This window comes from Pleuronectes platessa, chromosome 5 (assembly GCF_947347685.1).
Source record: "Pleuronectes platessa chromosome 5, fPlePla1.1, whole genome shotgun sequence".
NCBI classification, from domain to species: domain Eukaryota; kingdom Metazoa; phylum Chordata; class Actinopteri; order Pleuronectiformes; family Pleuronectidae; genus Pleuronectes; species Pleuronectes platessa.
Window position 1 is genome coordinate 28,832,818 of NC_070630.1, and position 27,426 is coordinate 28,860,243.

The 27,426-nt window shown below is 42.3% G+C and overlaps 1 protein-coding gene across 1 annotated transcript; it reads right to left on the minus strand.

Annotated features, from left to right (window-relative positions):
- Positions 1-19,101: 19,101 nt before the first annotated feature.
- On the minus strand, positions 19,102-27,261 carry mrps23 (mitochondrial ribosomal protein S23). The gene is made up of 5 exons (XM_053422174.1): positions 27,102-27,261; positions 23,048-23,227; positions 20,808-20,885; positions 20,467-20,590; positions 19,102-19,506 (listed from the first exon to the last, which is right to left on the minus strand). The coding sequence occupies exons 1-5, from the start codon at positions 27,143-27,145 to the stop codon at positions 19,354-19,356; spliced, it is 579 nt and encodes a 192-aa protein (XP_053278149.1). The 5' UTR covers positions 27,146-27,261; the 3' UTR covers positions 19,102-19,353.
- Between the last annotated feature and the right edge of the window lie 165 nt (positions 27,262-27,426).

Below are 27,426 nucleotides of genomic sequence, written 5' to 3' on the forward strand. Positions count from 1 at the left end.
TGTGAAATTGCATTTCTTCAAGAAACTCATTTGTTGTTAAAAGATCAAATTAGACTCAGAAAAGCTTGGGTGGGACATATGTTCCACTCAAGTTTCAATTCCAAAACACGTGGGACAGCTATATTGATACATAAAAAAATTCAGTTCAGTGCTACCACTGTTATCTCTGACCCACAGGGGCGCTTTGTCATAGTTTCTGGGCTACTTTTCCACAAACCTGTCGTTTTGGTTAATATATATGCCCCAAACTGGGATGATGATAAATTCATGGGTAAAGTTTTCTCATTAATACCAGACATAAACTCACAACAATTAATTTTAGGGGGTGATCTGAATTGCACGATTAACCCAATATTGGACCGCTCTAATCCTAAATCTACAGACCCTTCAAAAATGTCCAAATCTTTAGCTTTTTTTATGGATCAAATAGGAGGTGTTGACCCCTGGCGCTCTCTTTTTCCACTTGGTCAATCCTTCTCCTTCTTTTCCCCAGTCCACCACTCATACAGCAGAATAGACTATTTTTTTATTGATAGAAACCTTCTTCCCTTTGTCACAAATGCAGATTATTCAACCATAGTTGAATCTGATCACGCCCCAGTTTTACTAGATCTTGTGTTTCCTCCTAACAATTCGGAACGCCCTCCTTGGAAATTAGACAAAACCTTACTGGCTGACAGTTCATTTTGTGATTTGATAAACAAAGAAATTGATAACTTTATAGAATCCAATAAAAAAGATAACATCTCCTCCTCATTGCTTTGGGAGACACTGAAGGCTGTGATCAGAGGTGAGATTATATCATACTCAGCAAGAATCAATAAGATGCGTAGACTTGAACAAGACCAGCTTATTAAATCAATAAGCACAGTAGACTCTCAGTACTCTACGTCTCCATCCCCTGAACTCTATAAAAAAAAGCTTGACCTTCAAACTCAATACAACCTGTTGTCAACCGGTAAAACAGAAAAATTGTTGTTAAAATCACGTGGATATGCCTATGAGCATGGAGAAAAAGCTGGCAATCTTTTAGCACACCAACTTAAGTCCCAATCTGTTTCTCAACAAATCTCACAAATAAGGAAACCAAATGGTGATTTAACTATTGACCCGGGAGAAATTAATGAAACATTCACCTCATTTTATTCTAACCTGTATACATCAGATGCGACCAGTGATAGAACTGATATGGAACATTTCTTTTGCGATCTCAAGGCTCCTTCCATAAAGGTAACGGATAAGACAAAGACCGAACTCCCATTGCAACTGTCTGAAATTATTAACGCAATAATGGCAATGCAAAGTGGTAAGACACCTGGCCCCGACGGCTATCCAATAGAATTTTTTAAGACTTTCTCTAAGAAACTATCCCCAATTCTTCTTGAAATGTTTATGGATTCTATATCCCGTGGGTCATTACCACAAACACTCACTGAGGCATCGATTATTCTCCTGCTTAAGCCAGGTAAAGAGAATACAGAATGTGGTTCATACCGACCCATCTCCCTCCTAAACAGTGACGTGAAGATCCTAGCTAAAACTCTTGCCCTACGCCTAGAAACCACAATGACTGATGTGATCTCTGCTGACCAAACCGGTTTAATTTTGGGTCGACACTCATTTACAAATATCAGACGGCTTTTGAATATTATTCACTCCCCTGCGTCCAGTGAGGTACCTGAGGTGGTCATCTCGCTGGACGCAGAGAAAGCTTTTGACAGGGTTGAGTGGGAATATTTATTCACGTGTTTAAAGAAATTTGGGTATGGTCCAAATTTTATCTCATGGATTAAACTTCTTTACAGCTCACCCAAGGCCTCTGTGGTTACAAACGGCAGGCAATCACAGTACTTCACCCTGTCGAGAGCGACCTGTCAGGGATGTCCAATTAGTCCACTGTTATTTGCCTTTGCCATAGAGCCCTTATCCATTTCACTCAAATCATTGCCATCAATAAGTGGAATTTTTAGAGGAGGAGAAGAGCATAGACTAAGCTTATATGCCGATGATTTACTATTATTTGTCTCGGACCCTATTCTTAGTGTACCTCATATCCTCCATGCTCTGTTAAGATTTGGTAAACTCTCCGGGTATAAACTGAACTTTAGTAAAAGTGAATGCTACCCTGTTAACAACTTGGCTCTTCAAATTCAGGAGAATGTTTTACCGTTTAAAATGTCTAGAAACGGCTTTAAATATTTGGGCATTAACATAACTAGAGATATGAAAAACCTCTATCGGGAAAATTTTGCTCCTCTACTTGATAAAGTCAAATTAGATCTAAAGAAATGGAGAACACTCCACTTGTCCTTGGCAGGTTAAGTGAATTGCATCAAGATGAGTGTGCTCCCCAAATTCCTCTACCTGTTTCAATGTATCCCACTTTACCTTCCTAGGTCTTTCTTTAAAGGTATTGATAGCGCTTTTATTTCTTTTATTTGGAATAGCAAGAACCCTAGGGTACGTTTAGAGCTTCTACAGAGGCCTAAATTACAGGGAAGCCTAGCTCTTCCTAATCTGTTCTACTACTACTGGGCTGCAAATGTTCAAAAAATAATGTTTTGGCTTCATACTCCAGACACAGACTGGTGCCACTATGAGGCTACATCATGCATCTCAACATCTCTCACGGCTCTGGTCACTTCCAGTCTCCCCGTTTCTATTTCCCAGTTCACAAACAACCCAATTGTCATCAATACTTTGAAGATCTGGTTTCAATTGAGACGGTACTTTGGTTTCAAACAAATTCTTAGCTTAAGCCCTATATGAAATAACCACCTCTTCCCCCCAGCTAAAATAGACGCTACATTCTCTTTTTGGCGAAGACAAGGCATTTCTAAATTTAAAGATATGTACATAAATTGTGTATTTGCCAGATTTAACGACTTATCACAAAAATTTGGCCTTCCTCGATCTAGCCTATTTCGATATTTTCAAGCACGCCACTTCCTTATGAGCCATGACCCCAACTTTCCAATTCTCTCTTCAATGTCTGGCTTAGATGATATGCTAGAATCCCCGTTTAATTCAAAAAGGCTCATTTCTAGAATACATGATTGTATAGCTTCTCTTAAAACCATAACCATCGCAAAGATAAGGGCGGACTGGGCAGATGAATTGGGGGAAGACATGGAAGATGACATGTGGAACTGTGCTTTACAAAGAGTGAATGACAGCACTTCTTGTGCAAAATTAAGTATAATACAATTTAAAGTTCTACACCGGACTCACTTTTCCAAAGCAAGATTAGCTAAAATATATCCTAATTCAGATGCTAGTTGTAACAGATGCCATCACACCCCTGCCAACTTAACCCATATGTTTTGGTCATGCCCTGCTCTGGTCACTTACTGGTCTATGATCTTTAAAACAATATCTGAGGCGCTCAATACTGATTTCCAACCCAATGCAGCAGTAGCTATATTTGGTATCACAGACCGAAGACATTCTATAGTAAGGAAAAGTTATAAAAACATTTTGGCCTTTGTGACTCTGCTTGCACGCAGAAGAATATTATTACATTGGAAATCAAAAAACCCTCCCAATGCGTCTTTGTGGATGTGTGACCTGATGCACTTTATACAATTAGAGAAAATTAAATACTCACTTAGGGGGTCAAGGGACAATTTCTACTCCACCTGGGATCCGGTTTTGAAATACATAGGGAAACTCAAAACTATACCTGATACCCCATAGCAATATTTCTTGCACTAGGACCCTATATCAAGTAGCGTACAGAATATATATATATATATATATATATATATTTTTTTTACCTATTATCTTCTTTTTTTGTTATTCTAGGTGTGTGTACTACATGTTCAAGTGGGTGGGGTGGTTGGGATGTTGTTTGTATGTGTATGTAAAAAAACTATGGATATGTCTGTTAAAATGTATGCTCAGTGTATTCGGTGTTAAAATTATCAAAAAAAAAAATATAATGTTGTTTGTTAACCTTGTGTGATTATTATTGTTTTGTATTTATTTAGATGGCTTTTAAATGATATATCAGTGCCTTTTATCTGTATCCTTTTCATAGATCAAAAGAATTTAACATAAGGGATATGTTATTATACACTGGAGATTGTTGCGGTTCTGAGCTTTGTCGGCATGTGTGTGTGTGGGGTAATTATATTAAAGGTTCATTCTCTTTGTTACATAGGGTCAAGCGGGTAATCCTGTGCGATCGCCAGAGGAAAAAATCCCTCCTCTCTGCCTCCCAAGAAGAAGACCGCAATGTCAGAGCTATTTGGGGAGCTTTTAGAACAGTGGAACAACAGACCAGGCACCTGTGGATGCTGTTCCATTCATGTGATGGAAATAAAATGAAGGTAAAGGTGCACAACGACACCTCTGTGTCCAGGGAACCTCCCGGGAGAATTTCCTCCACTGCAGGATACATTTACAGAAGAACCTCAAAATACAAGAATAGATAGATTTCACTGACCTAACTAATATTGGACATTACATTCTGAATAGGAGTGCAATGATTAATCGATGTCGTCGACATTTGTTGGTTACGTTATCTCAGTTCGTATATCAGGCTAAACGTTCCACAGAGGACGCATCTGCTCTGCTCTCCACCCAGCCCTCACCCACCTGGAAAATGCAGACTCACATGTGAGAATGCTTTTCATAGACTTTACTTCAGCGTTTAACACCATAATCCCACAACAACTCATCTGTAAACTGGCCCAGCTGGGGCTCAACACCTCCCTTTGCAATTGGATTCTGGACTTCCTCAGTGAGAGGCCACAAGCAGTACGGGTCGGCAACAACACCTCGATCAGCATCACACTCAGCACAGGGGCCCCACAAGGCTGTGTGCTCAGTCCCCTGCTCTTCACCCTGCTGACTCACGACTGCACATCAACCTACAGCACAAATCACATGGTGAAGTTTGCGGACGACACAACTCTGGTGGGTCTCATCACCAAGAACGATGAGACCCACTACAGGAAGGAGGTCAACCTCTTGACCACCTGGTGCAGAGACCACAACCTCCTGCTGAATGTCAGCAAGACAAAGGAGATGGTGGTCGACTTCAGGAAAAGCCACACTGAGCACCCCCCACTGACCATCGATGGTGCTGCTGTGGAGTGTTGGGACATGGTTTTTGTGCAAAAACACAGGCCTCATTTCAGTCAAACTTGAAACAAGCAAGCTGCATGTTCTGGAGTGAACTCAGTCTCCCAGTGTGCCACATGTTCCCTTTGTCTTAAGACAGTCAAGGAACTCCGTCTCCCAGGATGTAACAGGATGCTGCATTTCCTGTGATCTGGGCAATGTCACACAAAGGTGTCAAGAACCACGAGGGACACTCCTATTGGTCACTCTGGTCCAAGACCTGTGAGGTCACCGGGGCCAATATAAGGAGAGGTCTCCCCAAAGTCTCTCTCTCTTTCTCCATCCTCCCGAGGGCGGAAGGCTGCTACAGCCTCTCTTTCTCCCATCCCACCGAGGACAGCAGGGCTTTCCAGCCATTTCTCCTGCATTGCTGAGGAGAGGGCCTGGCTGTCCCAGCCTAATCTTCTCTTCCCACCAACTACCGGAGGTCAGAGGTGCAGCTCCCAGCTCACCCCTCTCAAGGAAATCTCCTCGCCCTTCAAGCTTTACAAAACTCCTCGTAGCGAAGCGATGTCCTGCAGGAGAACTTCAACCAGCCTCTGAGCACACGGCTCGACAGAATCGCGAATGCAGAACTCTACGACCACAAAGCCAGGAGAAGTCACAGAACTGCAAACTGAACAGCAACTTCTTTTCCTCTTTCCCTCGGACTGGTAACATAATCTGGGCTTAATAATTATACTACGCTAAGCTAGACTGTTTATTTGATCGGTGTGTTTATAAGTTTGATATGTGGTGTGATATTGTGGCAACAAGTTATTTGAAAGTAATTGTTAGTTAGGCCCTTCACAGGCCTCCTTTGTAGGTCTCTCTGACTCTTGCATTATCTGATTAACATCTACACAGACACACGCATAGTCTCCACCTACCCCCGTGAAGCAACCTCAGAAGAAGGGGGGGGGGGGGGCTCTTATCTTAGGGGATAAACTACCATTTTGAAGCATTCTAGAAAAGGTGTGAAATTTGCGTCTACCAGCCATAATTGTATGGCGGACCTGCTCTCCATGGATCAGGACACAAGCATTTGAGTAGAAGGCACGTTTGACATCGTAACGTAGACGATGCGGACCCGCCTCGGTAAGATGTTATATATAAGCGTATACACCTGTGCGTAGGATTCTAGAATCTATTACAAAAATATGGTTTAAACTTTAACGAGTTTAAAAGCGTAATGTTATCCTATTGCCTGACAAACGTCTCTTTTCAATCACAATTATGCAGTCCGAAGAAGACTAGTTTCATTTTTTGGTGTTTTTATTGCTGATACTTTCCTTGTCCTTTTGTTAACAGGAAAAATGGATACTTGATTTTTTATTTATTGTTAGTATCAGCACTTGGCCTGTTCTTGGTTCACAGGAAAAAGGGAAACTTGAATTTAAATTAAAATGTTATTATTAGCACTTTTCCTGTCCTTGGTATTAAATGGACAAAAACACGAGACCCTAAGCGTACGGAGTGTGATGGAAATTCATCTTGATGTAGTGATGAGAAAGCACTTAGAGTGACAATTGAACGTCAATTTGGTTCAACACATATATCCAGAATAAGACGGGACGGGAAGCTGAGATATCAGAAATATACAATTTATTTAATTGCAAATGATTTAAAAAGACTGATCAAACAGCACAGTGACAAGTGCAAAGGTTGAAGTATCGGCCTGGACTTGATACAATTACAGAGTAAAAGAGAAAAATTAAAGGCTCCAGACCCAATTTTACAATGCTAAAATATCATGCATTAAAGGACCCATTGTATGCCCACTTTACCACAGTTGATATGGTTCCTTGGGGTCTTAATAGAATGTCTGTAACATATTTTGGTCAAAATACCACAAGGATAATTCAAAACAGCACCCTTTTTACCCTGTCTAAAACAGCCCTCCTCAGATTGACCGGTTTTGAGTGCCCCGCTCCCACTCTCCCCAGCGCAGCCCCGCAGTGGGAGCTAAAGCTGGTGCAACAGCAGCATCCTTCCACACTGTTTAGTCAACGTTTAGATGTGTCTCGGGGTCTCCGCTTCGACCATCGGCATGTTTATGCAGCCACTTAAATGTCTGACGGGTAGCAGCAGCGCGCTAACGCTAGCGTTAGCTCGCGAGCTAACGCTAGCCAGTGGAGCCGGGCCGTTTCTCCCCGGAGCCGGTGAGATGATGGTGGGGGGTGGTTCAAGGCCTTGTAGCGAGACTCCCTACATGGTCATGGTGTGACTATGACGTATATTGCGGGGGTTGTTTTTTTCCAGAGTTTTTTAGACTGTAGACATGCCAGAAACCCAAATTAACTTGTAGAAGCACTACAAAGTGGAATTTTCATAATATGTCCCCTTTAAAACAAAACACAGCACACTTTAAGAAACACTGCAAGCGATATAATACAATTAAAGAACAGAAGAGGGCCTATAGATTTTGGAGCCAATAACTCATCAATATTCAAGTCCTTAAAGCCGGATTGCACATTGCCATAGAACCAAATAAAATAAAACAAAACAAAGCAACCAATTAATCAGCTAGAATCTAAATCTAAATAAGGCCAAATAATCTAAATGAAGTCTAAATGTGGGAAAAAACAGTGACCGTAACTATTCTGCTGAAGGCAGCCCTATAAAACAAACATGTAGTTAGGTCACACAATTTAAACAAGTTTAATTCATTCAAATAATGACGACAATTACTAAAACAGGAAAAGACAACTTAACTTAATGTCATGGACACAATAGTTAAGACTCTGGTAAATGTTCCGGCGCATTACTTACAAGTATTATTCTTATGACTTGAGATAACAGCGTGCATTTATTCCGACGCTGATACCGTCTCACCCACACACACACAGCTGTACGCTGGCTCTAGGGACAGAATAAAGGTTAATATTTACGTTTTCTGCGTGATCTCCATTAACATTTAAGTTATTTTCAGCAAACTTACCGCAACAAACAATTTGTGTCCGCACCTGCTGCGGCAACGCTCCACTTACTCACACACACACAGGACCGGCAGTGGAGAGAGACGAGGAGAGGGGAAGAGCTACGGTTTCTGTAAATAGACGTCGCCAAATCCCTGCAGCCTATAGGAACCATCGTCCTGTCAGATAAATTAAATCATCAACAGAACAGGGAAAATAACACTGCTAAAACTATAAAACATTAAGAATTGACCCCGTTACATTGAGATTTTAAATAATGAAATTCTCAGACCGGAGTTGCTTTTGAGTCTTTATAATAATAAGCTCTGCAGAGTTTACACAACAAGAACGGGTGCTCAAAATGGAACAACTGGCTGCAAGTTAAAAAAAAAACAGGACTTATACAAAGAGGCGTTTCACAAGACAATATGAAAAAAAGAAGACATGCCAGCACTAATACAAAAAGGTGCTTCATAAATTGTAATATTGTCTATCTGCTGTGTCCGTCCGCTGTAGCAAACTCCCCGTTTGCCAAGGCCACAGCAGTGAGACACCTGGATAGTTGTAAATAATCAAGAAAAATCATAATCAACATCAATAACATTGAAGAAAATCGAGGAGTCTGCAACCCTGGTATTTTGCGTACATACAGAAACACTGGCAAAGAGGCCACAATGGGTAGGCGGTGCTGCTTTTGTGGAAAGAAAAAAAAGAAGTTATTTGAGTATCGTAATCAGAATCATCTGTGTTGTCAGTGTCCAGGTAGGGAGGGATGGGGAATAAGTTACGGATCAAGGGGACCTGAATCACTTCTCTTGTGTCTAGTCAATTTTGCATGTACTGGATGGTTCTGAGGGGACACTCTCGGTGCTTCTCAATCAGTGGGAGTATCAGTGTGTGTGCTTTCAGTTGAAGGCATCAGCTGGTCCGATGGAGCTGGTACTCGTTTGCAGTGGCTGGTGTGGATCCAGGTGGCTCTTTTAGCAACTTTCAAGGCTGTGTAGGTTGTGAGCAGTATATGGTAAGGTCCTTGCCACCTGCGTGAACGCCAATTTTTTCTCCAGAAGTCCTTGACCACAACGAAGTCGCCTGGCTGGAGGTTGTGAAGCGGTACAGTAGCTGGATGAGGAAGGGAGGATGTCACCTGTCTCCTGATGTCTGAAAGAGACGAAGTTAGGTTAGCACAATAGGACAACATGTCTTAGAAGCTCAGCTCCGCAACTTAGAAACTCCGTCAGCTATAGTTAGCCGGCTCTCGCTAGCCGCGGAGCCACCTAGTTTAGCACGTAGCTTAGCCTTAACTTGCAGTCCCTCGACTTGTCCAGTGCAGCTGGGTGACGGTCCGGAGGGGGCATAATGTAGTCTTAAAAAGCCCACGATTAAAGGGCCACCAGCTCACGTTTCAAATAGATTCGCTCCACTCAGCAAGGCACCCGCTGATAAACAAACTCTGATTATTGGCGACTCGGTTCTGAGAAACGTCAGGTTAGCGACACCAGCGACCATAGTAAATTGTATCCCAGGGGCCTGAGCCGGCGACATCGAATCTAAACTGAAGTTGCTGGCTAAAACTAAACGTAATACAATAAAATCGTAATTCACGTCGGCAGCAATGACTCCCGGCTTCGCATGTCGGAGGTCACTAAAGTGAATATTGAGTCGGTGTGTGCTTTCGCAAAAACGATGTCGGACACAGTCGTTTTCTCTGGCCCTCTACCTAATTCAACAGGTGATGACATGTTTAGCCGAATATTGTCTTTTAACCGCTGGCTGTCGAGGTGGTGTCCTGTAAATGGTGTGGGCTTTGTTGATAATTGGCAAACTTGATGGAGCAGCTCTCTTATCTAGGAATATTACTCAGTCTATAACATGAGAACCCATAGTTGGGACCAGGAAGCAGAGCTGCAGTGCTAAACACTTCTCTGCGCTCCCTCTGGATCAGTCACAAAACCCCATAGAGATTGTGTCTGTCCACCGTCCGATTAAATTATTGAAATTAAACAATAACAGATTGAGAACTCCACACAAAAATCTAATACAAATTAAAACAACCTCTGAAACAACACAGGAAACTAAGACTTTTAAATGTGGTCTTTTAAACATTAGATCCCTGTCAACTAAGGCTATTTTAGTTAATGAACTAGTCTCAGATTACAACATAGATTTATTATCCCTCACTGAGACATGGCTGCATTCTGATGAATATGTCAGTCTAAATGAATCTACTCCCCCCAGTCATTTAAATTCACAGGTTCCCAGAGAATTTGGGCGAGGAAGTGGAGTTGCTGCTATTTTTAACTCCAGTCTTTCAATTAATCCTAAACCTAAACTCAGCTACAACTCATTTGAATGTCTTGTTCTTAGTCTTCCACGCCAATCCAGGAAACACCAACAGCCAATCATATTTGCTGTAGTTTACCGTGCTCCGGGGGCTTATACCGAATTTTTAGGGTATTAGGAATTCCCTAGGGTTTTTATCAAACCTAGTCCTAAAGACCAATAAAATTATTATTGTTGGTGACTTTAATATTCATGTTGACAATAATAAAGATTGCCTTAGCGTAGCATTTATTTCGATACTAGACTCAATCGGTTTCAGTCAGTGTGTACACCAACCTACTCATTGTTGTAACCACACACTTGACCTGGTATTATCGTACGGTGTCGGAATTGAACATTTAACAATACTTCCGCGCAATCCAGTTCCATCAGACCATAATTTAATAACCTTCGATATTTCAATAACTGAATATATGCCACTAATAAAAAACTCATTTTCTAGATGTCTACCTGATGTGCTGTAGCAAAATTTAAGGAAATAATTCCAATTACATTTAAACCCGTATTATCCGTAGATATAAACATCAAATTCTTTAAAAACCAGAGCTCCACTGAGATCGACCACCTCGTCGATAGCTCTGCAGACTCATTACGATTAGCATTAAACTCAATAGCGCCTCTAAAAAAGAAAAATGTCAAACATAGTAAATTAGCTCCGTGGTATAATTCCCAGACAAATGAGTTAAAACAATTATCAAGAAAACTAGAAAGGAAGTGGCGCTCCAGCAACCATGTTGAAAATCTCCTAGACTGGAAGAGTAGTGTTAAAGAATATAAAAAGGCTCTCCACAAAGCAAGAGCTGCCTACTATTCAAAACTAATAGAAGAAAATAAAAACAACCCCAGGTTTCTCTTCAGCACTGTAGCCAGGCTGACAGAGAGTCACACCTCCACCGAACCCATTATTCCTCGATCCCTAAATAGGAATATCTTTATGACCTTTTTTAATGATAAAATTCTAACTATTAAAAATAAAATCAACCATCTCCTGCCCTCAATTGGCACTAATACCCTCCCAACAACAGAGATCTCAGAAATGGCTGAGAATCCTACCCATTACTTAGACAGCTTCTCTCAGATCACCAATGATCAGTTTACCAAAAATAATCTCAGGTTCTAAACCAACAACCTGTATCTTAGATCCCATTCCTACAAAATTACTTAAAGAAATTCTGCCCCTAATTGATACTTAATACAATCAATCTGTCATTATCATCAGGTTATGTACCACAGTCTTTTAAAATGGCAGTAATCAAACCCCTTCTCAAAAAACCCACCCTAGACCCAGAGGTTTTAGCCAATTACAGACCAATATCTAATCTCCCCTTCCTGTCTAAAATCTTAGAAAAAATTGTAGCCAATCAGCTGTGTGAGTTTCTCCAGGAAAATAATATATATGAAGACTTTTAGTCTGGGTTTAGAGACAAACACAGTACAGAGACAGCCTTGGCAAAAGTCACTAATGACCTTTTAATAGCCTCAGATCAGGGACTTGTGTCTGTCCTCGTTCTGTTAGATCTCAGTGCAGCATTCGACACAATTGACGATCTAATTTTATTACAAAGTCTTAAACAGTTAATTGACATTAATGGAACCGCCCTTAACTGGTTTAAATCTTATTTTTCTGATTGCTCCCAATTCGTGCAAATTAATGATGAGTCATCTGTGCGCACCAAAGTTAACCATGGTGTTCCACAGGGTTCTGTGCTCGGCCCAATCTTATTCTCATTATATATACTTCCACTAAGAAACATTATCAGGACTCACTCTGTAAATTTCCACTGCTATGCGGATGACACCCAGTTATACTTGTCAATAAAACCTGAACAAAGTAATCAATTAACTAAACTTCGAGCATGTCTCAAGGACATAAAAACCTGAATGACCCGCAATTTTCTCTCATTAAACTCAGATAAAACAGAGCTTATAATACTTGGCCCTAAACACCTCAGAGATACATTATCTAATGATATAGCTGCGCTAGACGACATTGCCCTTGCTTCCAATGAAACAGTCAGGAACTTGGGAGTGACCTTCGATCCTGATTTATCCTTTAATAGTCACTTAAAACAAATTTCTAGGACCTCCTTTTTCCACTTGCGTACTATCTCAAAAATCATGAGATGTCCTTTCGCAAAAAAATGCAGGAAAACTATTCCACGCCTTTGTTACATCGAGACTGGACTATTGTAATTCATTATTATCAGGCTCCAGCAGTAGGTCGTTAAAGACTCTACAGCTTTTCCAAAATGCCGCAGCACGTGTCCTGACGAGAACAAAGAGAAGAGAGCACATTTATCCAGTATTACCATCGCTACACTGGCTTCCAGTTAAATCTAGAATAGAATTTAAAATTCTCCTCCTCACCTTCAAGGCCCTTAATAATATAGCGCCTTTTTATCTTAAAGAGCTGTTAGTGCCTTATCAACCCACTAGAGCACTCCCCTCCGAAAAATTCAGGCTTACTTGTCATCCCTTAAATCTCTAAAAGTAGAGTAGGAGCCAGAGCTTTTCGCCATCAAGCCCCTCTCCTGTGGAATAATCTCTCACTTTCAGTTCGGGAAGTGAGAGACTACTCTTAAAAGAACATTTTAAGAGTAGTCTCTCACTTCCGGCTTTTTCAGGCTCAAAACCTTCCTTTTTGATAAAGCTTATAGTTAGAGCTTATTAGTGCGGCAGAACGTTACTTGTCCTATATTCTAAAATAGGAAGCGTTTAGTTTAAAAAGGCATAGAGGTATTGATGGCTGATCTACTGAGTGGGCCACATGGTTTTCATCGTACTACCATACAAACCAGTAGCCAGTCAGATTTACAGTGCCTTGCATAAGTATTCACCCCCCTTGAACTTTTTCCCATTATGTACTGTTACTAACTGGAATTCAAATAGACTTAAATAAACTTTTTCCCGTTTGATCAACAAAACATGCATAGTACTTTGGAGGTGCAAAATAAATTTTATTGTGACACAAACAATAATGAGAACAAAAAAGTTGACATCTGTTGGGTGCATAAGTATTCACCCCCCTGTGTCAATACTTGGTAGAACCCCCTTTCGCTGCAATTACAGCTGCAAGTATTTTGGGGTATGTCTCTACCAGCTTTGCACATCTAGAGATGGAAAGGTTTGTCCATTCTTCTTGGCAAAAAAGATGAAGCTCAGTCAGATTGGATGGAGACCGTATGTGAACCGCAATCTTCAAGTCTTGCCATAGATTCTCTATTGGATTGAGGTCTGGGCTTTGACTGGGCCATTTTAAGACATTAACATTCTTTAATCCAAACCATTCCTTTGTAGCTCTGGCTGTATGTTTAGGCTCATTGTCCTGCTGGAAGATGAACCTCCGCCCCAGTCTCAAGTCTTTTGCAGACTGCATCAGATTTTCTTCAAGGATTTCCCTGTATTTGGCTCCATCCATCTTTCCCTCTATTCTGACCAGTTTCCCTGTACCTGCTGAAGAGAAGCATCCCCACAGCATGATGCTACCACCACCATGTTTCACTGTTGGGATGGTGTGCTCAGGGTGATGGGCAGTGTTGGGTTTTCGCCACACATAGCGTTTTGCATTGAGGCCAAAAAGTTCAATTTTGGTCTCATCTGACCAGAGCACCTTCTTCCACATGTTTGCTGTGTCTCCCACATGGCTTCTGGCAAACTCCAAACGGGATTTTTTATGGATCCCTTTCAACAATGGCTTTCTTCTTGCCACTCTTCCATAAAGGCCAGATTTGTGGAGTAGACGACTAATAGTTGTCCTGTGGACAGATTCTCCCACCTCAGCTGTGGATCTCTGCAACTCCTCCAGAGTAACCATGGGCCTCCTGGTTGCTTCTCTGATTCATTTTCTCCTTGTCCGACTCTTCAGTTTGGGTGGACGGCCTCCTCTTGGTAGGTTTGCGGTTGTGCCATATTCTTTCCATTTTCTTATGATGGATTTTATGGTGCTCAGAGAGATGTTCAAAGCTTTGGATATTTTTTTATAACCTAACCCTGCTTCATATTTCTCCACAACTTTATCCCTGACCTGTTTGGTGACCTCTTTGGTCTTCATGATGCTGTTTGTTCAGTAATGATCTCCAACAAACTCTGAGTCCGTCACAGAACAGGTGTATTTATACTGAGATTAAATTGCAGACAGGTGGACCCTATTTACTAATTATGTGACTTGCAAATGTGACTTGTGAATGCAATTGGTCGCACCAGATCTTTGTTAGGGGTTTCACAGTAAAGGGGGTGAATACATATGCACTCAACACTTTTCAGATTTTTATTTGTAAATAATTGTGAAATCCATGTAATATTTCCCCCCACTTCCAAATGATGCACTATTTTGTGTTGGTCCATTACATAAACTCACGATGAAATACATTTTAATCTGTGGTTATACCATGACAAAATGTAGAAAAGTCCAAAGGGGGTGAATACTTATGCAAGGCACTGTACCTTGAACCTCAGTGTACTCCCAAGTTCGGCCTGGCAAGGCAAAAAACCTTGACGACGCTAAGACGCAAAGGGAATTTATGACACATGACACACGGAGCTTCTCTTTCCAGCTTCTCCTTCCTCTTTTCCATCCCTATCACATCGAAGTAGGTCATATCTCATCAGTACATGTTACTGACTTGACCCCTTCCCCGAGTCCCTTTGCTTTATCGCCCGCAGATCCGTGTGGCCGCACCATGCATTACTATTTGTGGATCGCGCATCAGAGGTCGCAATGGTGGATCCAGTACGGCGGATTAAATATCGTGCAGGCTGATCGTAGTGGTAATGGCAGATCCTGTGTTGCGTTGGCATCATATAATGGCGGTGGAGCACGACTGGGGCGGCGGCTGATGATGGATCCTAATAAGCGGCAGTGGACAATGACTGTGGACTATAGTGGCATCCGATCTGGATGGCGGATCATGATCTTGCTGGCTGCTGACCATAGACTATGATTGCAGCAGGACTGCTTGACATATAGTATTGAATTTATCCTTAAAATGTATGCTTCTCCGTTTTGACGGACACGGACCGATAGGACCGCCTTCTTTGCCGTGGAACGCCCTCTCCGGGCCTCTCCGGGGCTCCACGGAGATCTTTTCGGACAGCTCTGATTTTTCTAACTACACGTCGGCATGGCGGAAAGCCCACGGATAGCCCTTGGCTGTGATTGGTCCGCTAACGCCAGCATTTCGGGACGACATCATTTCGGGACCTCAAACTTCCTGTTTCATTCCCTAAATCACAACTACGACTCTATGATTAATGTGACAAGTGTGTTAAGCCAGCTGCGTTGTCCGGCTGACGGTGGCTGGTTAGAGCACTTACGGCATGTGTGTACGGTCACATACGGTTATAACGAACTTTCATAACGAGGCTAGCGGGCTAGCCACCATGCTAACTGCGGTGGGAACAGCGCAAAAACCCGCTGAATTTAATCCCACGACTGTCATGACACTGTTTCTCAAACACCGTCAGGTTAGAAGCAAACACTTGGTAGTAGTTAGTATCGGGTGTCCGTGCTGACTGTGTGTGGAAGCTGGGGGGGGAAGCTAGCTGCCTCCGTGTAGCTTCAAGCTGTTGCAGCTGTTGAATTAGCAACGCAGTTTGGAAACAAGACCAGGGAACCGCTGCGCTAAGACACGATAACATAAGCATTTTGACCCGCTGGGTGTCACTTTATTTCAGCAAAAACTGTCGTCATCAACAGCCTTTTTCTGTTAGTTGCCATCGGTCACTGTGTGTGAGGAGCCAGGGGGACGTAAATAAACCAGCGTGGACTTCTTCTATATACCTCATGAGGTAGGCTTCTCTAAGCTCGACTTCCGTTGCGCCAACTACTGTTCTGGCGGTGAATTGTTTTCACAACAAAAAGGCTCGTAGAACTATAAATCAAAAAGTGTCCGTCCGATCCGTCCGTCTGTCCGTGTCAGGGCTGGCAGAATGGCAGGCGTGAACCCAAAAGCTACGACAATGAGGCAGAGAAGGAATTATAAAGAAGGTTTATTGGACGAAGCAGGGGTCAGATACCAGGCAGTCAGTCCGATGCAACACAAATCCAAAGTCGTCTTCAACACACAGATGAAGACGACTCTCACTGACGGGTTTGATTTTGGAGACGTGAAACGTAGGATGGACCCTCATAGACCGGGGAAGGGTAAGGCGAACTGCAGCCGGGTTGATAACCTGGGCGACTGGAAAGGGGCCCACAAATCGTGGGGCCAATTTTCTTGATTCCACCCTAAGTGGTAGGTCACGGGTCGACAGCCAAACTCTCTGGCCAGTAGCATAGCAAGGCGCCGGGGTGCGGTGTCGGTTGGCCCCTCGCTGGTACCGGTCAGAGGTGCGTAGGAGCGCCGAACGGGCCTGCAACCAGGTACGCCGACATCGCTGCATAAAAGTCTGTACTGACGGAACCCTGGCCTCCCGCTCCTGTACCGGGAAAAGTGGAGGCTGGTATCCCCGGGAGCACTGAAATGGTGAGAGTCCTGTAGCTGAACTGGGCAGCGTGTTGTGTGCGTATTCGACCCACAGTAGGTGCTTAGACCAGGAAGAAGGATTATGAGAGACCACGCACCTCAAAGCCGTCTCCATCTCCTGATTCATTCTCTCCGACTGGCCATTGGATTGTGGATGGAATCCCGAGGATAGACTGACCTTAGCTCCCAACATGCTGCAGAATTCCGTCCAGAACTGGGAGGTGAATTGAGGACCCCTGTCAGATACGATGTCACAGGGAAGACCATGCAGACGCAACACATGTTGCAGCATAAGATCAGCCGTCTCCTTGGCAGAGGGTAATTTAGGTAACGGGATGAAATGGGCTGATTTTGAGAACCTATCAACGACAGTAAGGATAGTAGGGTTACCATCTGATGGCGGAAGTCCGGTGACGAAGTCCAGGGAGACATGGGACCACGGACGATGGGCAGTGGCTGGAGCAGGCCAGAAGGGGCGTGACGAGCGCTCTTGTGCTGAGAGCAGACCAGGCAGGCTGCGACGAAGTCCTTGGTGTCCTTCTCCATGGATCCCCATCAAAAGCGTTGCCTCAACATAGCCAGGGAGCATCTGACCCCTGGGTGGCAGGCAAGGCGAGAAGAGTGCCCCCACTGGAGAACCTGTGAGCGAAGGTTAGCAGGGACGAACAGGCCATCTACGGGACAGGCACTTGGTGCTTGGTGATTAACTTGACCCTGCCTCACCTTATCCTCGATGTCCCAGGTTAACGCACCGATAATCACCTTAGCAGGGAGGATGCTTTCGGGTACAGGTGAACCACCATCGGACTGGAACTGCCTGGACAGGGCATCGGGCTCCCTTGTGGTGAATGATTTCATTACTGCCCTGGACAATAAGCAACATTGTGCCGAACCATTTGTGGACCTCTCAAAGGCCTTTGACACGGTTGACCACCATCTGCTTTTACACAAATTATAACTTATCGGCTTTGATCATAAGAGCCTACAGTGGTTTAACAGTTATCTCACTGGTCGCTCCCAATGTGTAAAGGTGGGCAAAATAACTTCACTTTTTTTAGATATTTAAAAGGGGGTACCCCAAGGCTCTGTCCTTGGACCTTTACTTTTTATAATATATATCAATGAAATTGCCTCCACACTCACTCCACTTTCTCAGGTTCATCTTTATGCGGATGACACACTGCTGTATTGTAGTGCCTCCAACATTGACTCTGCCATAAATAGACTGCAGCTCTCCTTCCACATGCTAGAGAGGCAGTTAAGTGACCTGAAGCTAGTCCTGAATTGTGCCAAAACCAAATGGATTATTTTTACTAAAGCTAGAAACACTGATTTTAACAGTTTAAAACTCTGCTCTAGAAATGGTACTGCTCTGGAAAGGGTCACCAGCTATAAGTACCTAGGCATTTGGGTTGATGAGAAGCTTGATTTTAAACCACATGTGAATCAACTCGTAAAAAAGCTAAGAATAAAATTGGGCTTTCTCTAAAGAAATAGGTGCTGTTTCACTTTCCTTGCCAGAAAACGCATTATTGAGTCTGTTTTATATCAGTTCTAGCTTATGGTGATGTTATTTATGGGAATACATCCCAAACGACACTGAAATCCCTGGATGCTGTATAGCATTCTGCTCTGCATTTTCACTGGAGACCGCTATGGCACACACCACTGTACTCTTTATAATAAGGTTGGCTGGCCAGCCCTGTCTAAAAAAGGGATGGTCATTGGAAGATCTATATTTACAAAACAATCATTGGGCTACTGCCATTATATCTCTCCTCTCTCATCAGCTTGAATTGTAATAACCTCAATACCCGCTCCCAGAGCTGGCTTTCATTATATCTGCCTCGTGTTAACACTAACTTGGGGAAGACAGCTCTCGGTTATAAGGCACCCTACATCTGGAATGAGGTCCAAAAATCTTTAAAGTTGGCCTCATTTATTTCATTAAGGGAATTCTCGAGTCTTGTTTCCATGTACGGCTGGCTTCTCCTGCAGTGATTGTAACTGTTAGTTGGGTTAGGCTTAACCATAGTATTTTATAGTATTTTATTGAATCATCAGGGTTGATTGTTTGTGACGTTTTCCCTTGTGTTGCTGTATGTATATATGCATATTTATTTCATTCTTATTTATTTATTTTCTCAATGTATTAACTTTTCATTGTACCCTCGGCACCATTTTAAATGAGGGTCTTATTCCTCAATGTGTTTTCCGAGGCTTAAATAAAATAATCAATCAATTGACGATTTAAAGATTTTCTGACTCCATCCTTTGCTGAAATATAGACTCTTTAATGACAACAGTATGTTAGTTGATGCTGAAATAATTCAAATCTAAATGGCATCAGCCGAGGAAACAAGGAGGTTGCATTCAGCCAGTTAGGACAGCAGTTCCAGAGAGAGCAGTTCCCGACAAGTGGTGGTTGTAACAAATGTCCAACACTTCCATAAGAGGAGAATAAACAGAACCACAGCTTCTCAAGTCACTCACACATCATTTCTTTGTGTGGGAGAATTTGCAGCTCAACTAATGGTGTTTGAGTAGCTGGGGTCTATGAGCTTTGTTTGAGTTGGGTCTTCCATTGTCTCCTTGTTGTGCGAACCTGTTGACTGCTGCTCAGCCAACATGTCTGTTAGCTTCAGCTTGAGCACAGGATCCTTGGACTCTGCTGACACCTGCAGGATAAAAGCAGCACTGTATTGATTTGTACAAACAGCAGTAAAGGCCAATTGTAGTCATTATACAAGCTGTAAAGTCAATCAAGTCAACGATATCAATATAGCCAAATATCACAAGTTAACATTTTCCTCAAAGGGCTGAACAATCCATACAGCGTATGGCTCTCATTTTCCTTAGACCGTTGTAAAGGAAAATCCCCCAAATCTATATAAAATTATAGATATATTATAACATAGTTTTAAGAAAATACTCAGACCCTGTCCCTTTTTCATATTTTTTTATTACAGCCTTTATCCTTTTTGCCAAGGAAAAACAATCCCTCATCAATCCATAGCTTCGAGGCCGGATGTTGTTACAAATTTATAACATTTAAATAATCATCAAGGCCCTTGTGATTCTTGTCAATATTCCACGTAGCAGAAATATTTTTGTAGCCTTCCTCAGATCTGTGGTTCAACACAGTCCTGTCTCTGAGCCCTGCAGGCAGCTCCTTCAACATCAGGTCTTGGCATTTTGCCCTGATGCATAGTTATGTAACAGTGTTGATCAAATCTCAGTGATAACTGATAGAAATCTGAGGAACCAGAGTGTTTTCAAAACAGAACTGCAGATTATCACTTCAAATGGTATAATTAGAATTCGATGATGGTATTCTTCAGCTTTATAGAACTAAAGCAGAGCAGTAACAGTTGATTATGTCCAGGTTGTAACGCAGAATTGTATAATGATGATCTCAGGTTGTAAGTGCTTGCTCGAAGTCTGGACTGTCATTTAATTTTTAATTAATTACATAGCCTGGTCCATGGGCCATATTTTTCTCGCATTCAGCATAAGAGCAAGGAACACTGAGCTGATGACTGCACTGACAACATGAGTCTGGAATCACTAGCTATTTAAATTATGATATTAAGGTAGCAACCATAGTTAAAACATTTTTCTTTTAGCAAGAAACTTACAGGTGGCGCTCCTCTCCTCCTCAACACAATGCCCTCTGAGAGTAAAGCCTTGCCAGTCTCCTCAAACAGAGCAGACTCTTCCAGCTCGCGGTGGCTCTGTAACTCTGTGTATTTGTCTACAAATCTGCCGCATCAAAGTGAGAGAAAAACACAGGCAGCAATATTAGCATGGAAATAATGTATTAATTTCGAGATATTGATATTCATTTATAATTTCCCCCACTGTACATTTGATGTGCACTTGATAACACTTTACATTACAAGAACCATACATTCAACCACATAGATTGTTTGATTGCTTTATGATTTTATGCATACATTGCATACATTGCAATCCATACCTCTGACACGTAGAAACAAAGGTTGATTTGGTGAGGTCAAGAGCCCGAGGACCTACCCCATACTGCTCATAGAACTTCCTGAAAGGGAGAAAGTTGTTGAAACGCATGCAAGTGGTAATTCCAACAAAACTGTTTTAAGAAATCCTGATGAGAGAAAGTAAAATGGCAAATTTCATTTGAATCTCATAAATTAAGTTTTTCAGCTTTGCAATTTGGTTACCAAATTGTAAAACATTTTACATTTTATTAAATCTAAAAATAAGCCTTTGGAAAAACCTGTGACAAGTAGTCTATGACAATAATGAAATAACCCAATGATCTAGTGATGAACCTGAAGTTGTTAGGGGGTTGACAGTGTTGTCTAGACAGGGAGAAGTGGGACAGATAGTGTAGGGGGTTGCTCTGGCTTAGGAGGTAGACCGGGTTGTCCACTAACGAGAGGGTTGGTAGTTTCATCTTGAATGGTTCCTCCAGTCTGCATTCCTAAGTATCCTTCGGTAAGATTAAGATTCAGTGTCATAATATATTTCAGCACCATGACACATTCTCAACTTAAGACGAGGACGATGTGGAGCTGTTACTGAATGATCTGTGTTGACTGCTGGTAGTTGAGTCGTGACTGATGATAATTAATCAGGATAATGTGGGCATCTGTCTCAGTTTCTGTCCTTCCAGACTAAATCGCAACAGCTAAACTAAATTACTTAAACTAAAAGCAGCATTTACATTTGTTTAAATAGCTTGAAAACTCCAGGGTAGTAATGGTAAATGGTTTTGTATTTATATAGCGCTTTTCTAGTCTAGATGACCACTCAAAGCACTTTACAGTATAGTTTTACATTCACCCATACATTCATATAGAGCATCTATTCACAGCACTTTGTTATTCTATGGGGGGCTATTCAGGGTTCAGCATCTTGCCCAAGGACACTTCGGCATGCAGATGGGTCAGACTGGGGATCGAACTGCCGATCTTCGGTATGTACCTCAGTTTTGAGGTCATGGTTCGGAAAGTTTTCGGTACAGTAGAAACGGAAAAAAAACAGATTTTTTTAAAGGCAAAAAATCATTTTTGCCTTTAAAGTAATTTAGAATAAAAGTAAAATAATTAGGGCTGTCAAACGATTACAATTTTTAATCAGATTAATCACAGTAGTCACCATTATATATATATATGGCTGTGGGAATGTAAAGATAAATGACAGAAGGCGGATATATATAATTCATGCAGATGCAGACTTATCCACATTCATAGTTCATTTTTTTATTGGGATGATTTAGGTGACAAACGTACGGTAATGTGTTTGGTTGTGAAAAGATGTGTCGGATCATATCTGCGTGTCGCTCCTGTCATTTTAACACTGAGTCCTGACCCAGAGAATCACGTGTTGTGTTGTACAGAGCACAAAATGTTGACGAGACATTTTCATTATATTTAAATGCAGCCTCAAACTCTAGAGCGAATCAAACAAACACTAAGTGACTTCATGTACTGATCAGGTCCTGATAACTAGTGATCATTTTTATTAGGTGAAGTGATAGCAGAGTAGAGGAGGACACAGAAACTCCCCGGCTGATTACCGGCTGCTTAACATGAACAAGCTCTGATCTCACTGCGTGTGTCGCTCTGAGCGAGCGAGTGGGGGCAGGTATGGATACATGTTGGAGTTTGCATGTCTCCTGCCATTAAAAACACAGATGACGCTTGTTATTGCTTTGACAAGGTAGGAATTATTTGCAAGCGGCAGATTGGGTGCTGGGTTTGCACGGAACTCATTTTTTCCTTATCCCACTAATGTTAGTGTTATTCCCAGTGTTAGCGGGACACCACTCTGGTTACGCCCTTTCAAACGGGTCGGCATGTTCGATGTGCTACCAGCTACATATCCGTTTGCAGTAGCGCAATGTCAACATACAGCATTTGTATGACCCACTTGTCTTTGCCCGTCATCATTATAGTGACTGAAGTGTTCCCAAACAGCGGACTAAAATTACCAGGGAGGGTCTTCACACTTGTTTGTCTGCGGTCGCCATGACCACAAGCCTACAGCACATCCGGTCCTTCACTGAAGTTGTGCCTTAGAATATGAGACCCGTACGAACACAAATAAGTTCCGCACGAGGAGTTTTTTGGTGCGGATACATGAACCGTTACACCCCAAATAACAACACACCTCATCCATGTCATTTTCACATAGTATTTACTCTCCTGTTAAAACTGCTGTGAATAGTTGACTTACGCTCTGATTTCATCCTCTCTGTAGAAGATATCAGGCACCGTTTCCTGTTTCTTGGAGCTGGCTCTGCTGCGTGGCTTCACGTGAAGTGGGTCCCTCCTTGGTGGAAAAGCCTGGAATACATCATACCAGATTGGTTTCTCTGCCCGCTGAATGACTCCAGAGCGCATCAGATCTCGAACCCTGCCATGAGAAGCCATCATATAATATGAATAAATGCCATGGGACAGCAGTGTCATTTACTACAGAAGATGTGTACCCAGAGAAACAAAAAAAGTAATTTCCAACTCCAAATTAGAGCTGTTCTTGGGCTCAAGTGGAGGTCTTCAGGGGCAAGGAGCCAGGGGCACAGACCTAAGGAGTCATGTATAGCTCCACTAAGTCTGCTTACAGTGTTCATTTTGGGTCTACTCCTACATTGGACCGTAAATAAGTTATGTTTTCCAGTCTTTACCAGCTGTGTCAGTGATTCACTGCTCCTGTCTATGTCATTCATCAGTGCCAACCGAATCAAGCCAAACCGAGTGTGCCCCGTCATCTCCTCTCCTTGTATTTTACCCGGTCTGAGTTTACACGTGTCTGATCGGTGTGTGTGTGTGTGTGTTAAGGCTGTGCTCAAAAAATCTATCTGGCGATATATCGGTACGTCGTCATGCCGATGAGGGCATCGATGCAGATGGTAATGTATCGATACGGCATCAAATGCTGCGACGGCCGTCTTGAAAACGAAACTTCACCTATGGTGCAGTGCACAATAATGCCAATAGGTGGCAGCATAGGCAAAAACAGCACACGTCTCAATTCAAAACAAACAAGGAAGAACCACCGGAAAAGCTGGCGAAGTTATTGCACGTGAAATGCTTTGACCAGAGTCTGAATTTTGCTGCTCAACGTGCACTCGAGACGACCACTGTTTCTTACTTACTCTCCACTGAGGTGTGGAAGAATGCCAAGGAGTTGTGGACCTTAACTGAAGCAGACCTGGCCTGTACTGAAGATGAGGCTAAAGCCCTGAAGCCGCTAAAAGTTTAAACACTCGTAATATCCGAAGAAAAGACTCCTACGCTGTGTGTTATAGCAGCGCTGCATGCCCAGCTGTGCAACTGCATTCGTGTTCAAGCAACAGACTCTGCACTTACGAGGGACATTAAAAACACCGTATCCGGGGATCTTGGGAAGAGATACGTGAGCGACAGATCCTTTCTGTGCATCGCCTTTTTTTTTTATTGGGATTAGAAAGATAATTATTTTATTTTACTTTTAAGATCTTTTAAAGGCCAACATTTTAAGTATTTTGAGTAGTGCGATCCCTAAATGCCAGTGCATGCTTCTGCGTTTTCACGGGCCCGCAAGCGCAAGAGCCCTTCCGGGCCCCTTACGTGCTTATGTATCTCTTCTTACGTGCTTACGTGCGTCGCCCCATTTTTCCAACTATACGGCAGAGCTCCGCAAGCCTTACGCAGCCCGCAAGGGATTTGATTGGTCTGCTAACTACATCCTTTCCGGAGTCGCATTTCCGGTTTCATGCCACATGATACCGGCAGAAACAACGGAAGATTTAGAAGAACGAATAGGGACCAAATAGAAGAGCGTTTGGCAGAGGAGATCCGAAAGTATGACTTGTATAACCCGTCACTGACTGGTGGATTTGTCCGCCAGAAAAAGGCTACGAGGAGCCGCAGTGGCGTTGTAAATAAACACTTCTGTATGAGCCACATGGTGAGGACATTGATGGCCTGACTGACTGTGTCTCTGAGTACATTGGGATCTGCATAGACAACACCATCCCCACTAAAGAGGTCCGCTGTTACCCAAATAACAAGCCGTGGGTAACAAGCGACCTGAAGGCCCTTCTCAACGAGAAGAAGAGGGCCTTTAGATCACGGAACAGAGCAGAACTCAAACGGGTACAAAGAGAGCTCAAGCGCAACATCAGGGAGAGCAAGGACAACTTCAGAAGAAAACTGGAGCACAAACTGGAGGACAACAACACCAGGAACGTCTGGAGTGGGATGAAGGAGATCACCGGCTTCCAGAGGAGAGGTGGGGGAGCAGCTGGGAATGAACGGCGTGTGAACGAGCTGAACATGTTCTTCAATAGGTTCAACTCCTCAATCTACCTGTGTCAGAGCCACCATCACAGAACTGCACTAAATATACCTGTCTCCTTGCACTGTGTACCCTGTACAACACTCCGCTCCATATACTGGAACACTTACTTCACATCATGTGATATATGTTAATATAAACCATATTGATATTATACAACATTTATACAATAATATTGTCTTTTGCACACTCTGTCTACATATTCTTACATTCATAGTATATTATATTATCTATTGTATAGTCAAATACTTATATTTATACCTCTACTATATATCATAATATATCACTGTCTAACAATAACATTACCATCATATCATCAGTACCATCATCTTGCCACTGCACCTTGTCTACCTATTTATCTTGTGTTTCTGCTTTTTATTCTTTCTACCTCAATATATATTTTTTTATTCTATTGTATTTCATTGAATTCAAATATACCGGCTGCTATGACGATTTAATTTCCCTTCGGGGATGAATAAAGTAATCTATCTATCTATCTATCTATCTATCTATCTATCTAATACCCAGCCCTAGTGTGTGTACTATTATACAGAAGCTTAAAATTATTTTATAGTAATCAACAGTTTACAGTGGTAAATTCGGTCCAGTAGGAGCGTGATCACTATAAGCTGTTTCCACTCTACTAGAATTTTGTCACGAAATTTAATGGAGGCAGTTGCCTCACAATTCGCTCTGTAAGAAAAACCCTGGACCCATGTCATGTTACACAGTGAGAGCCTCTAGACTCTATATGGACTTTTTCCAGCCAATCCTGTGTGAACACAGCAGGAGATCCTCCGCAGGATTCAGCACGAGCAAGTGGTTGTGTTGGTAAGGTTTCTAACACACGACAAATGCAAAAAAAATAAAAAAAATAAAGGAAAACAAATATCTCAGGTGAAAAAGCGGTGAGTGTTGTTGTGGCCACGTCTGAGCGGAGAATCTCCCACTGCATTGTGCATGTGTGAAAGGCGACCACTGGAGAAAGTCTGGACCCAAGTCTCCGGATATACTGTGAAGGTCATGTTTAAAGGAAGCTATAGTCTGCAAATACTGATAGCTGCACTGCACTTGAATCACTTTTTAGAAACAAGGCCAGTTTAGTTGCACAACCCATTTCGGAAATAAGGCAGTCTAAAGTGCTTAACATAAAATATAAAAGGTATCATGACAAATTGAAAAAGCAACTACACAATAAAAAAGACAGCAAGGCAGTATAAAAAAAAAAAAAAAAAGAAACTTAATGTAAGAGAGTTCCAGAGTAAGAAATTAGTATTGATTTGATTGAATAAAACAGAGTAAATTGAAAAGAACTAAGAGGTGCAGCAGACCTGCAGGTGTCTGGAGGCTTGTTCTACAAATGTAGGGGTAAGATTTCTGACTTAATTTTTTACTTTACAGGTTCAAGCTGAACACTGATTTTATATCATTTATCTTAAGTATATGTGCTGCGCTGATGTGTTCAGATGATTTAGAGACTCAGTTGGAGTCGGTTCAGTCCTGCTGATTACTGGTTTCTTACCTGCATTACTGTGACACGTTTTAGAAAGCGTTGGAATGTTAGACTCGTTCCCAGAGTTTTTCTTGACCGAAATCATTAATTACCATTATTTACTATGTGTGGAGATATCAGCGATGCCTGGGAATCAATCGGATTTACGCTACAAAGCTGCCGTACCGCCAGCTAATGACGCTAATGTTAGAATTGCAGCTACAGCAGAGTTTAGGACATCAACTTTCACAGGTTTCAGACAGAGGAAGAGTGCGGTGTGTCTTCCAGCTGTCAGACACGGTGCTAACCAGCCTGCACAGTGAGTGGTCACCTGTGTTTCAGTCAGACAGAGGTTAACGTGATGCCCTTCACTGATACAGTCACGTTAGCATCCACTGCTAGCTGTTAGGCTAGTAAAGGAGCACAAACAGCGGTAATATGCTCTGCTGCTCTTACCGGGTGAAAACCGTTCCAAACTTCTCCAACCTGCTGCCCGCCATTCCGCTATGTGTGAGGGTACGACCAGAGGTCAGCAACAAACACACACACGTGTAACCTATGGGATGTTGCTCAACCTACGTGTATGCGCTTTCCGGTTATATTATAGGTCTTCGTTTTGTTTTTTTCAGAATAAAAGTCGGAGTTTCCTGTTTTTCCATTGTTGCACAAACCAGTCGGTACATCCCTTGCACTGGTAATAAATGACATTTTTATAATGTACATATGACTGATTCCTGGGGCTGGTTTCTACCCTGGCAGGCTTTCTTATGTGCCTAAACTT

What these genes read in the sequence shown, in the direction of transcription:
- mrps23 (XM_053422174.1), bottom strand. Translation starts at nt 27,145, where the DNA reads ATGGCGGGCAGCAGGTTGGAGAAGTTTGGAACGGTTTTCACCCG. An exon ending in TTTGTTTCTACGTGTCAGAG is followed by an intron (nt 20,591 to 20,807) that starts GTATGGATTGCA and finishes TTGATGCGGCAG; the next exon opens with ATTTGTAGACAAATACACAG. An exon ending in GGAGGAGAGGAGCGCCACCT is followed by an intron (nt 19,507 to 20,466) that starts GTAAGTTTCTTG and finishes TTTATCCTGCAG; the next exon opens with GTGTCAGCAGAGTCCAAGGA.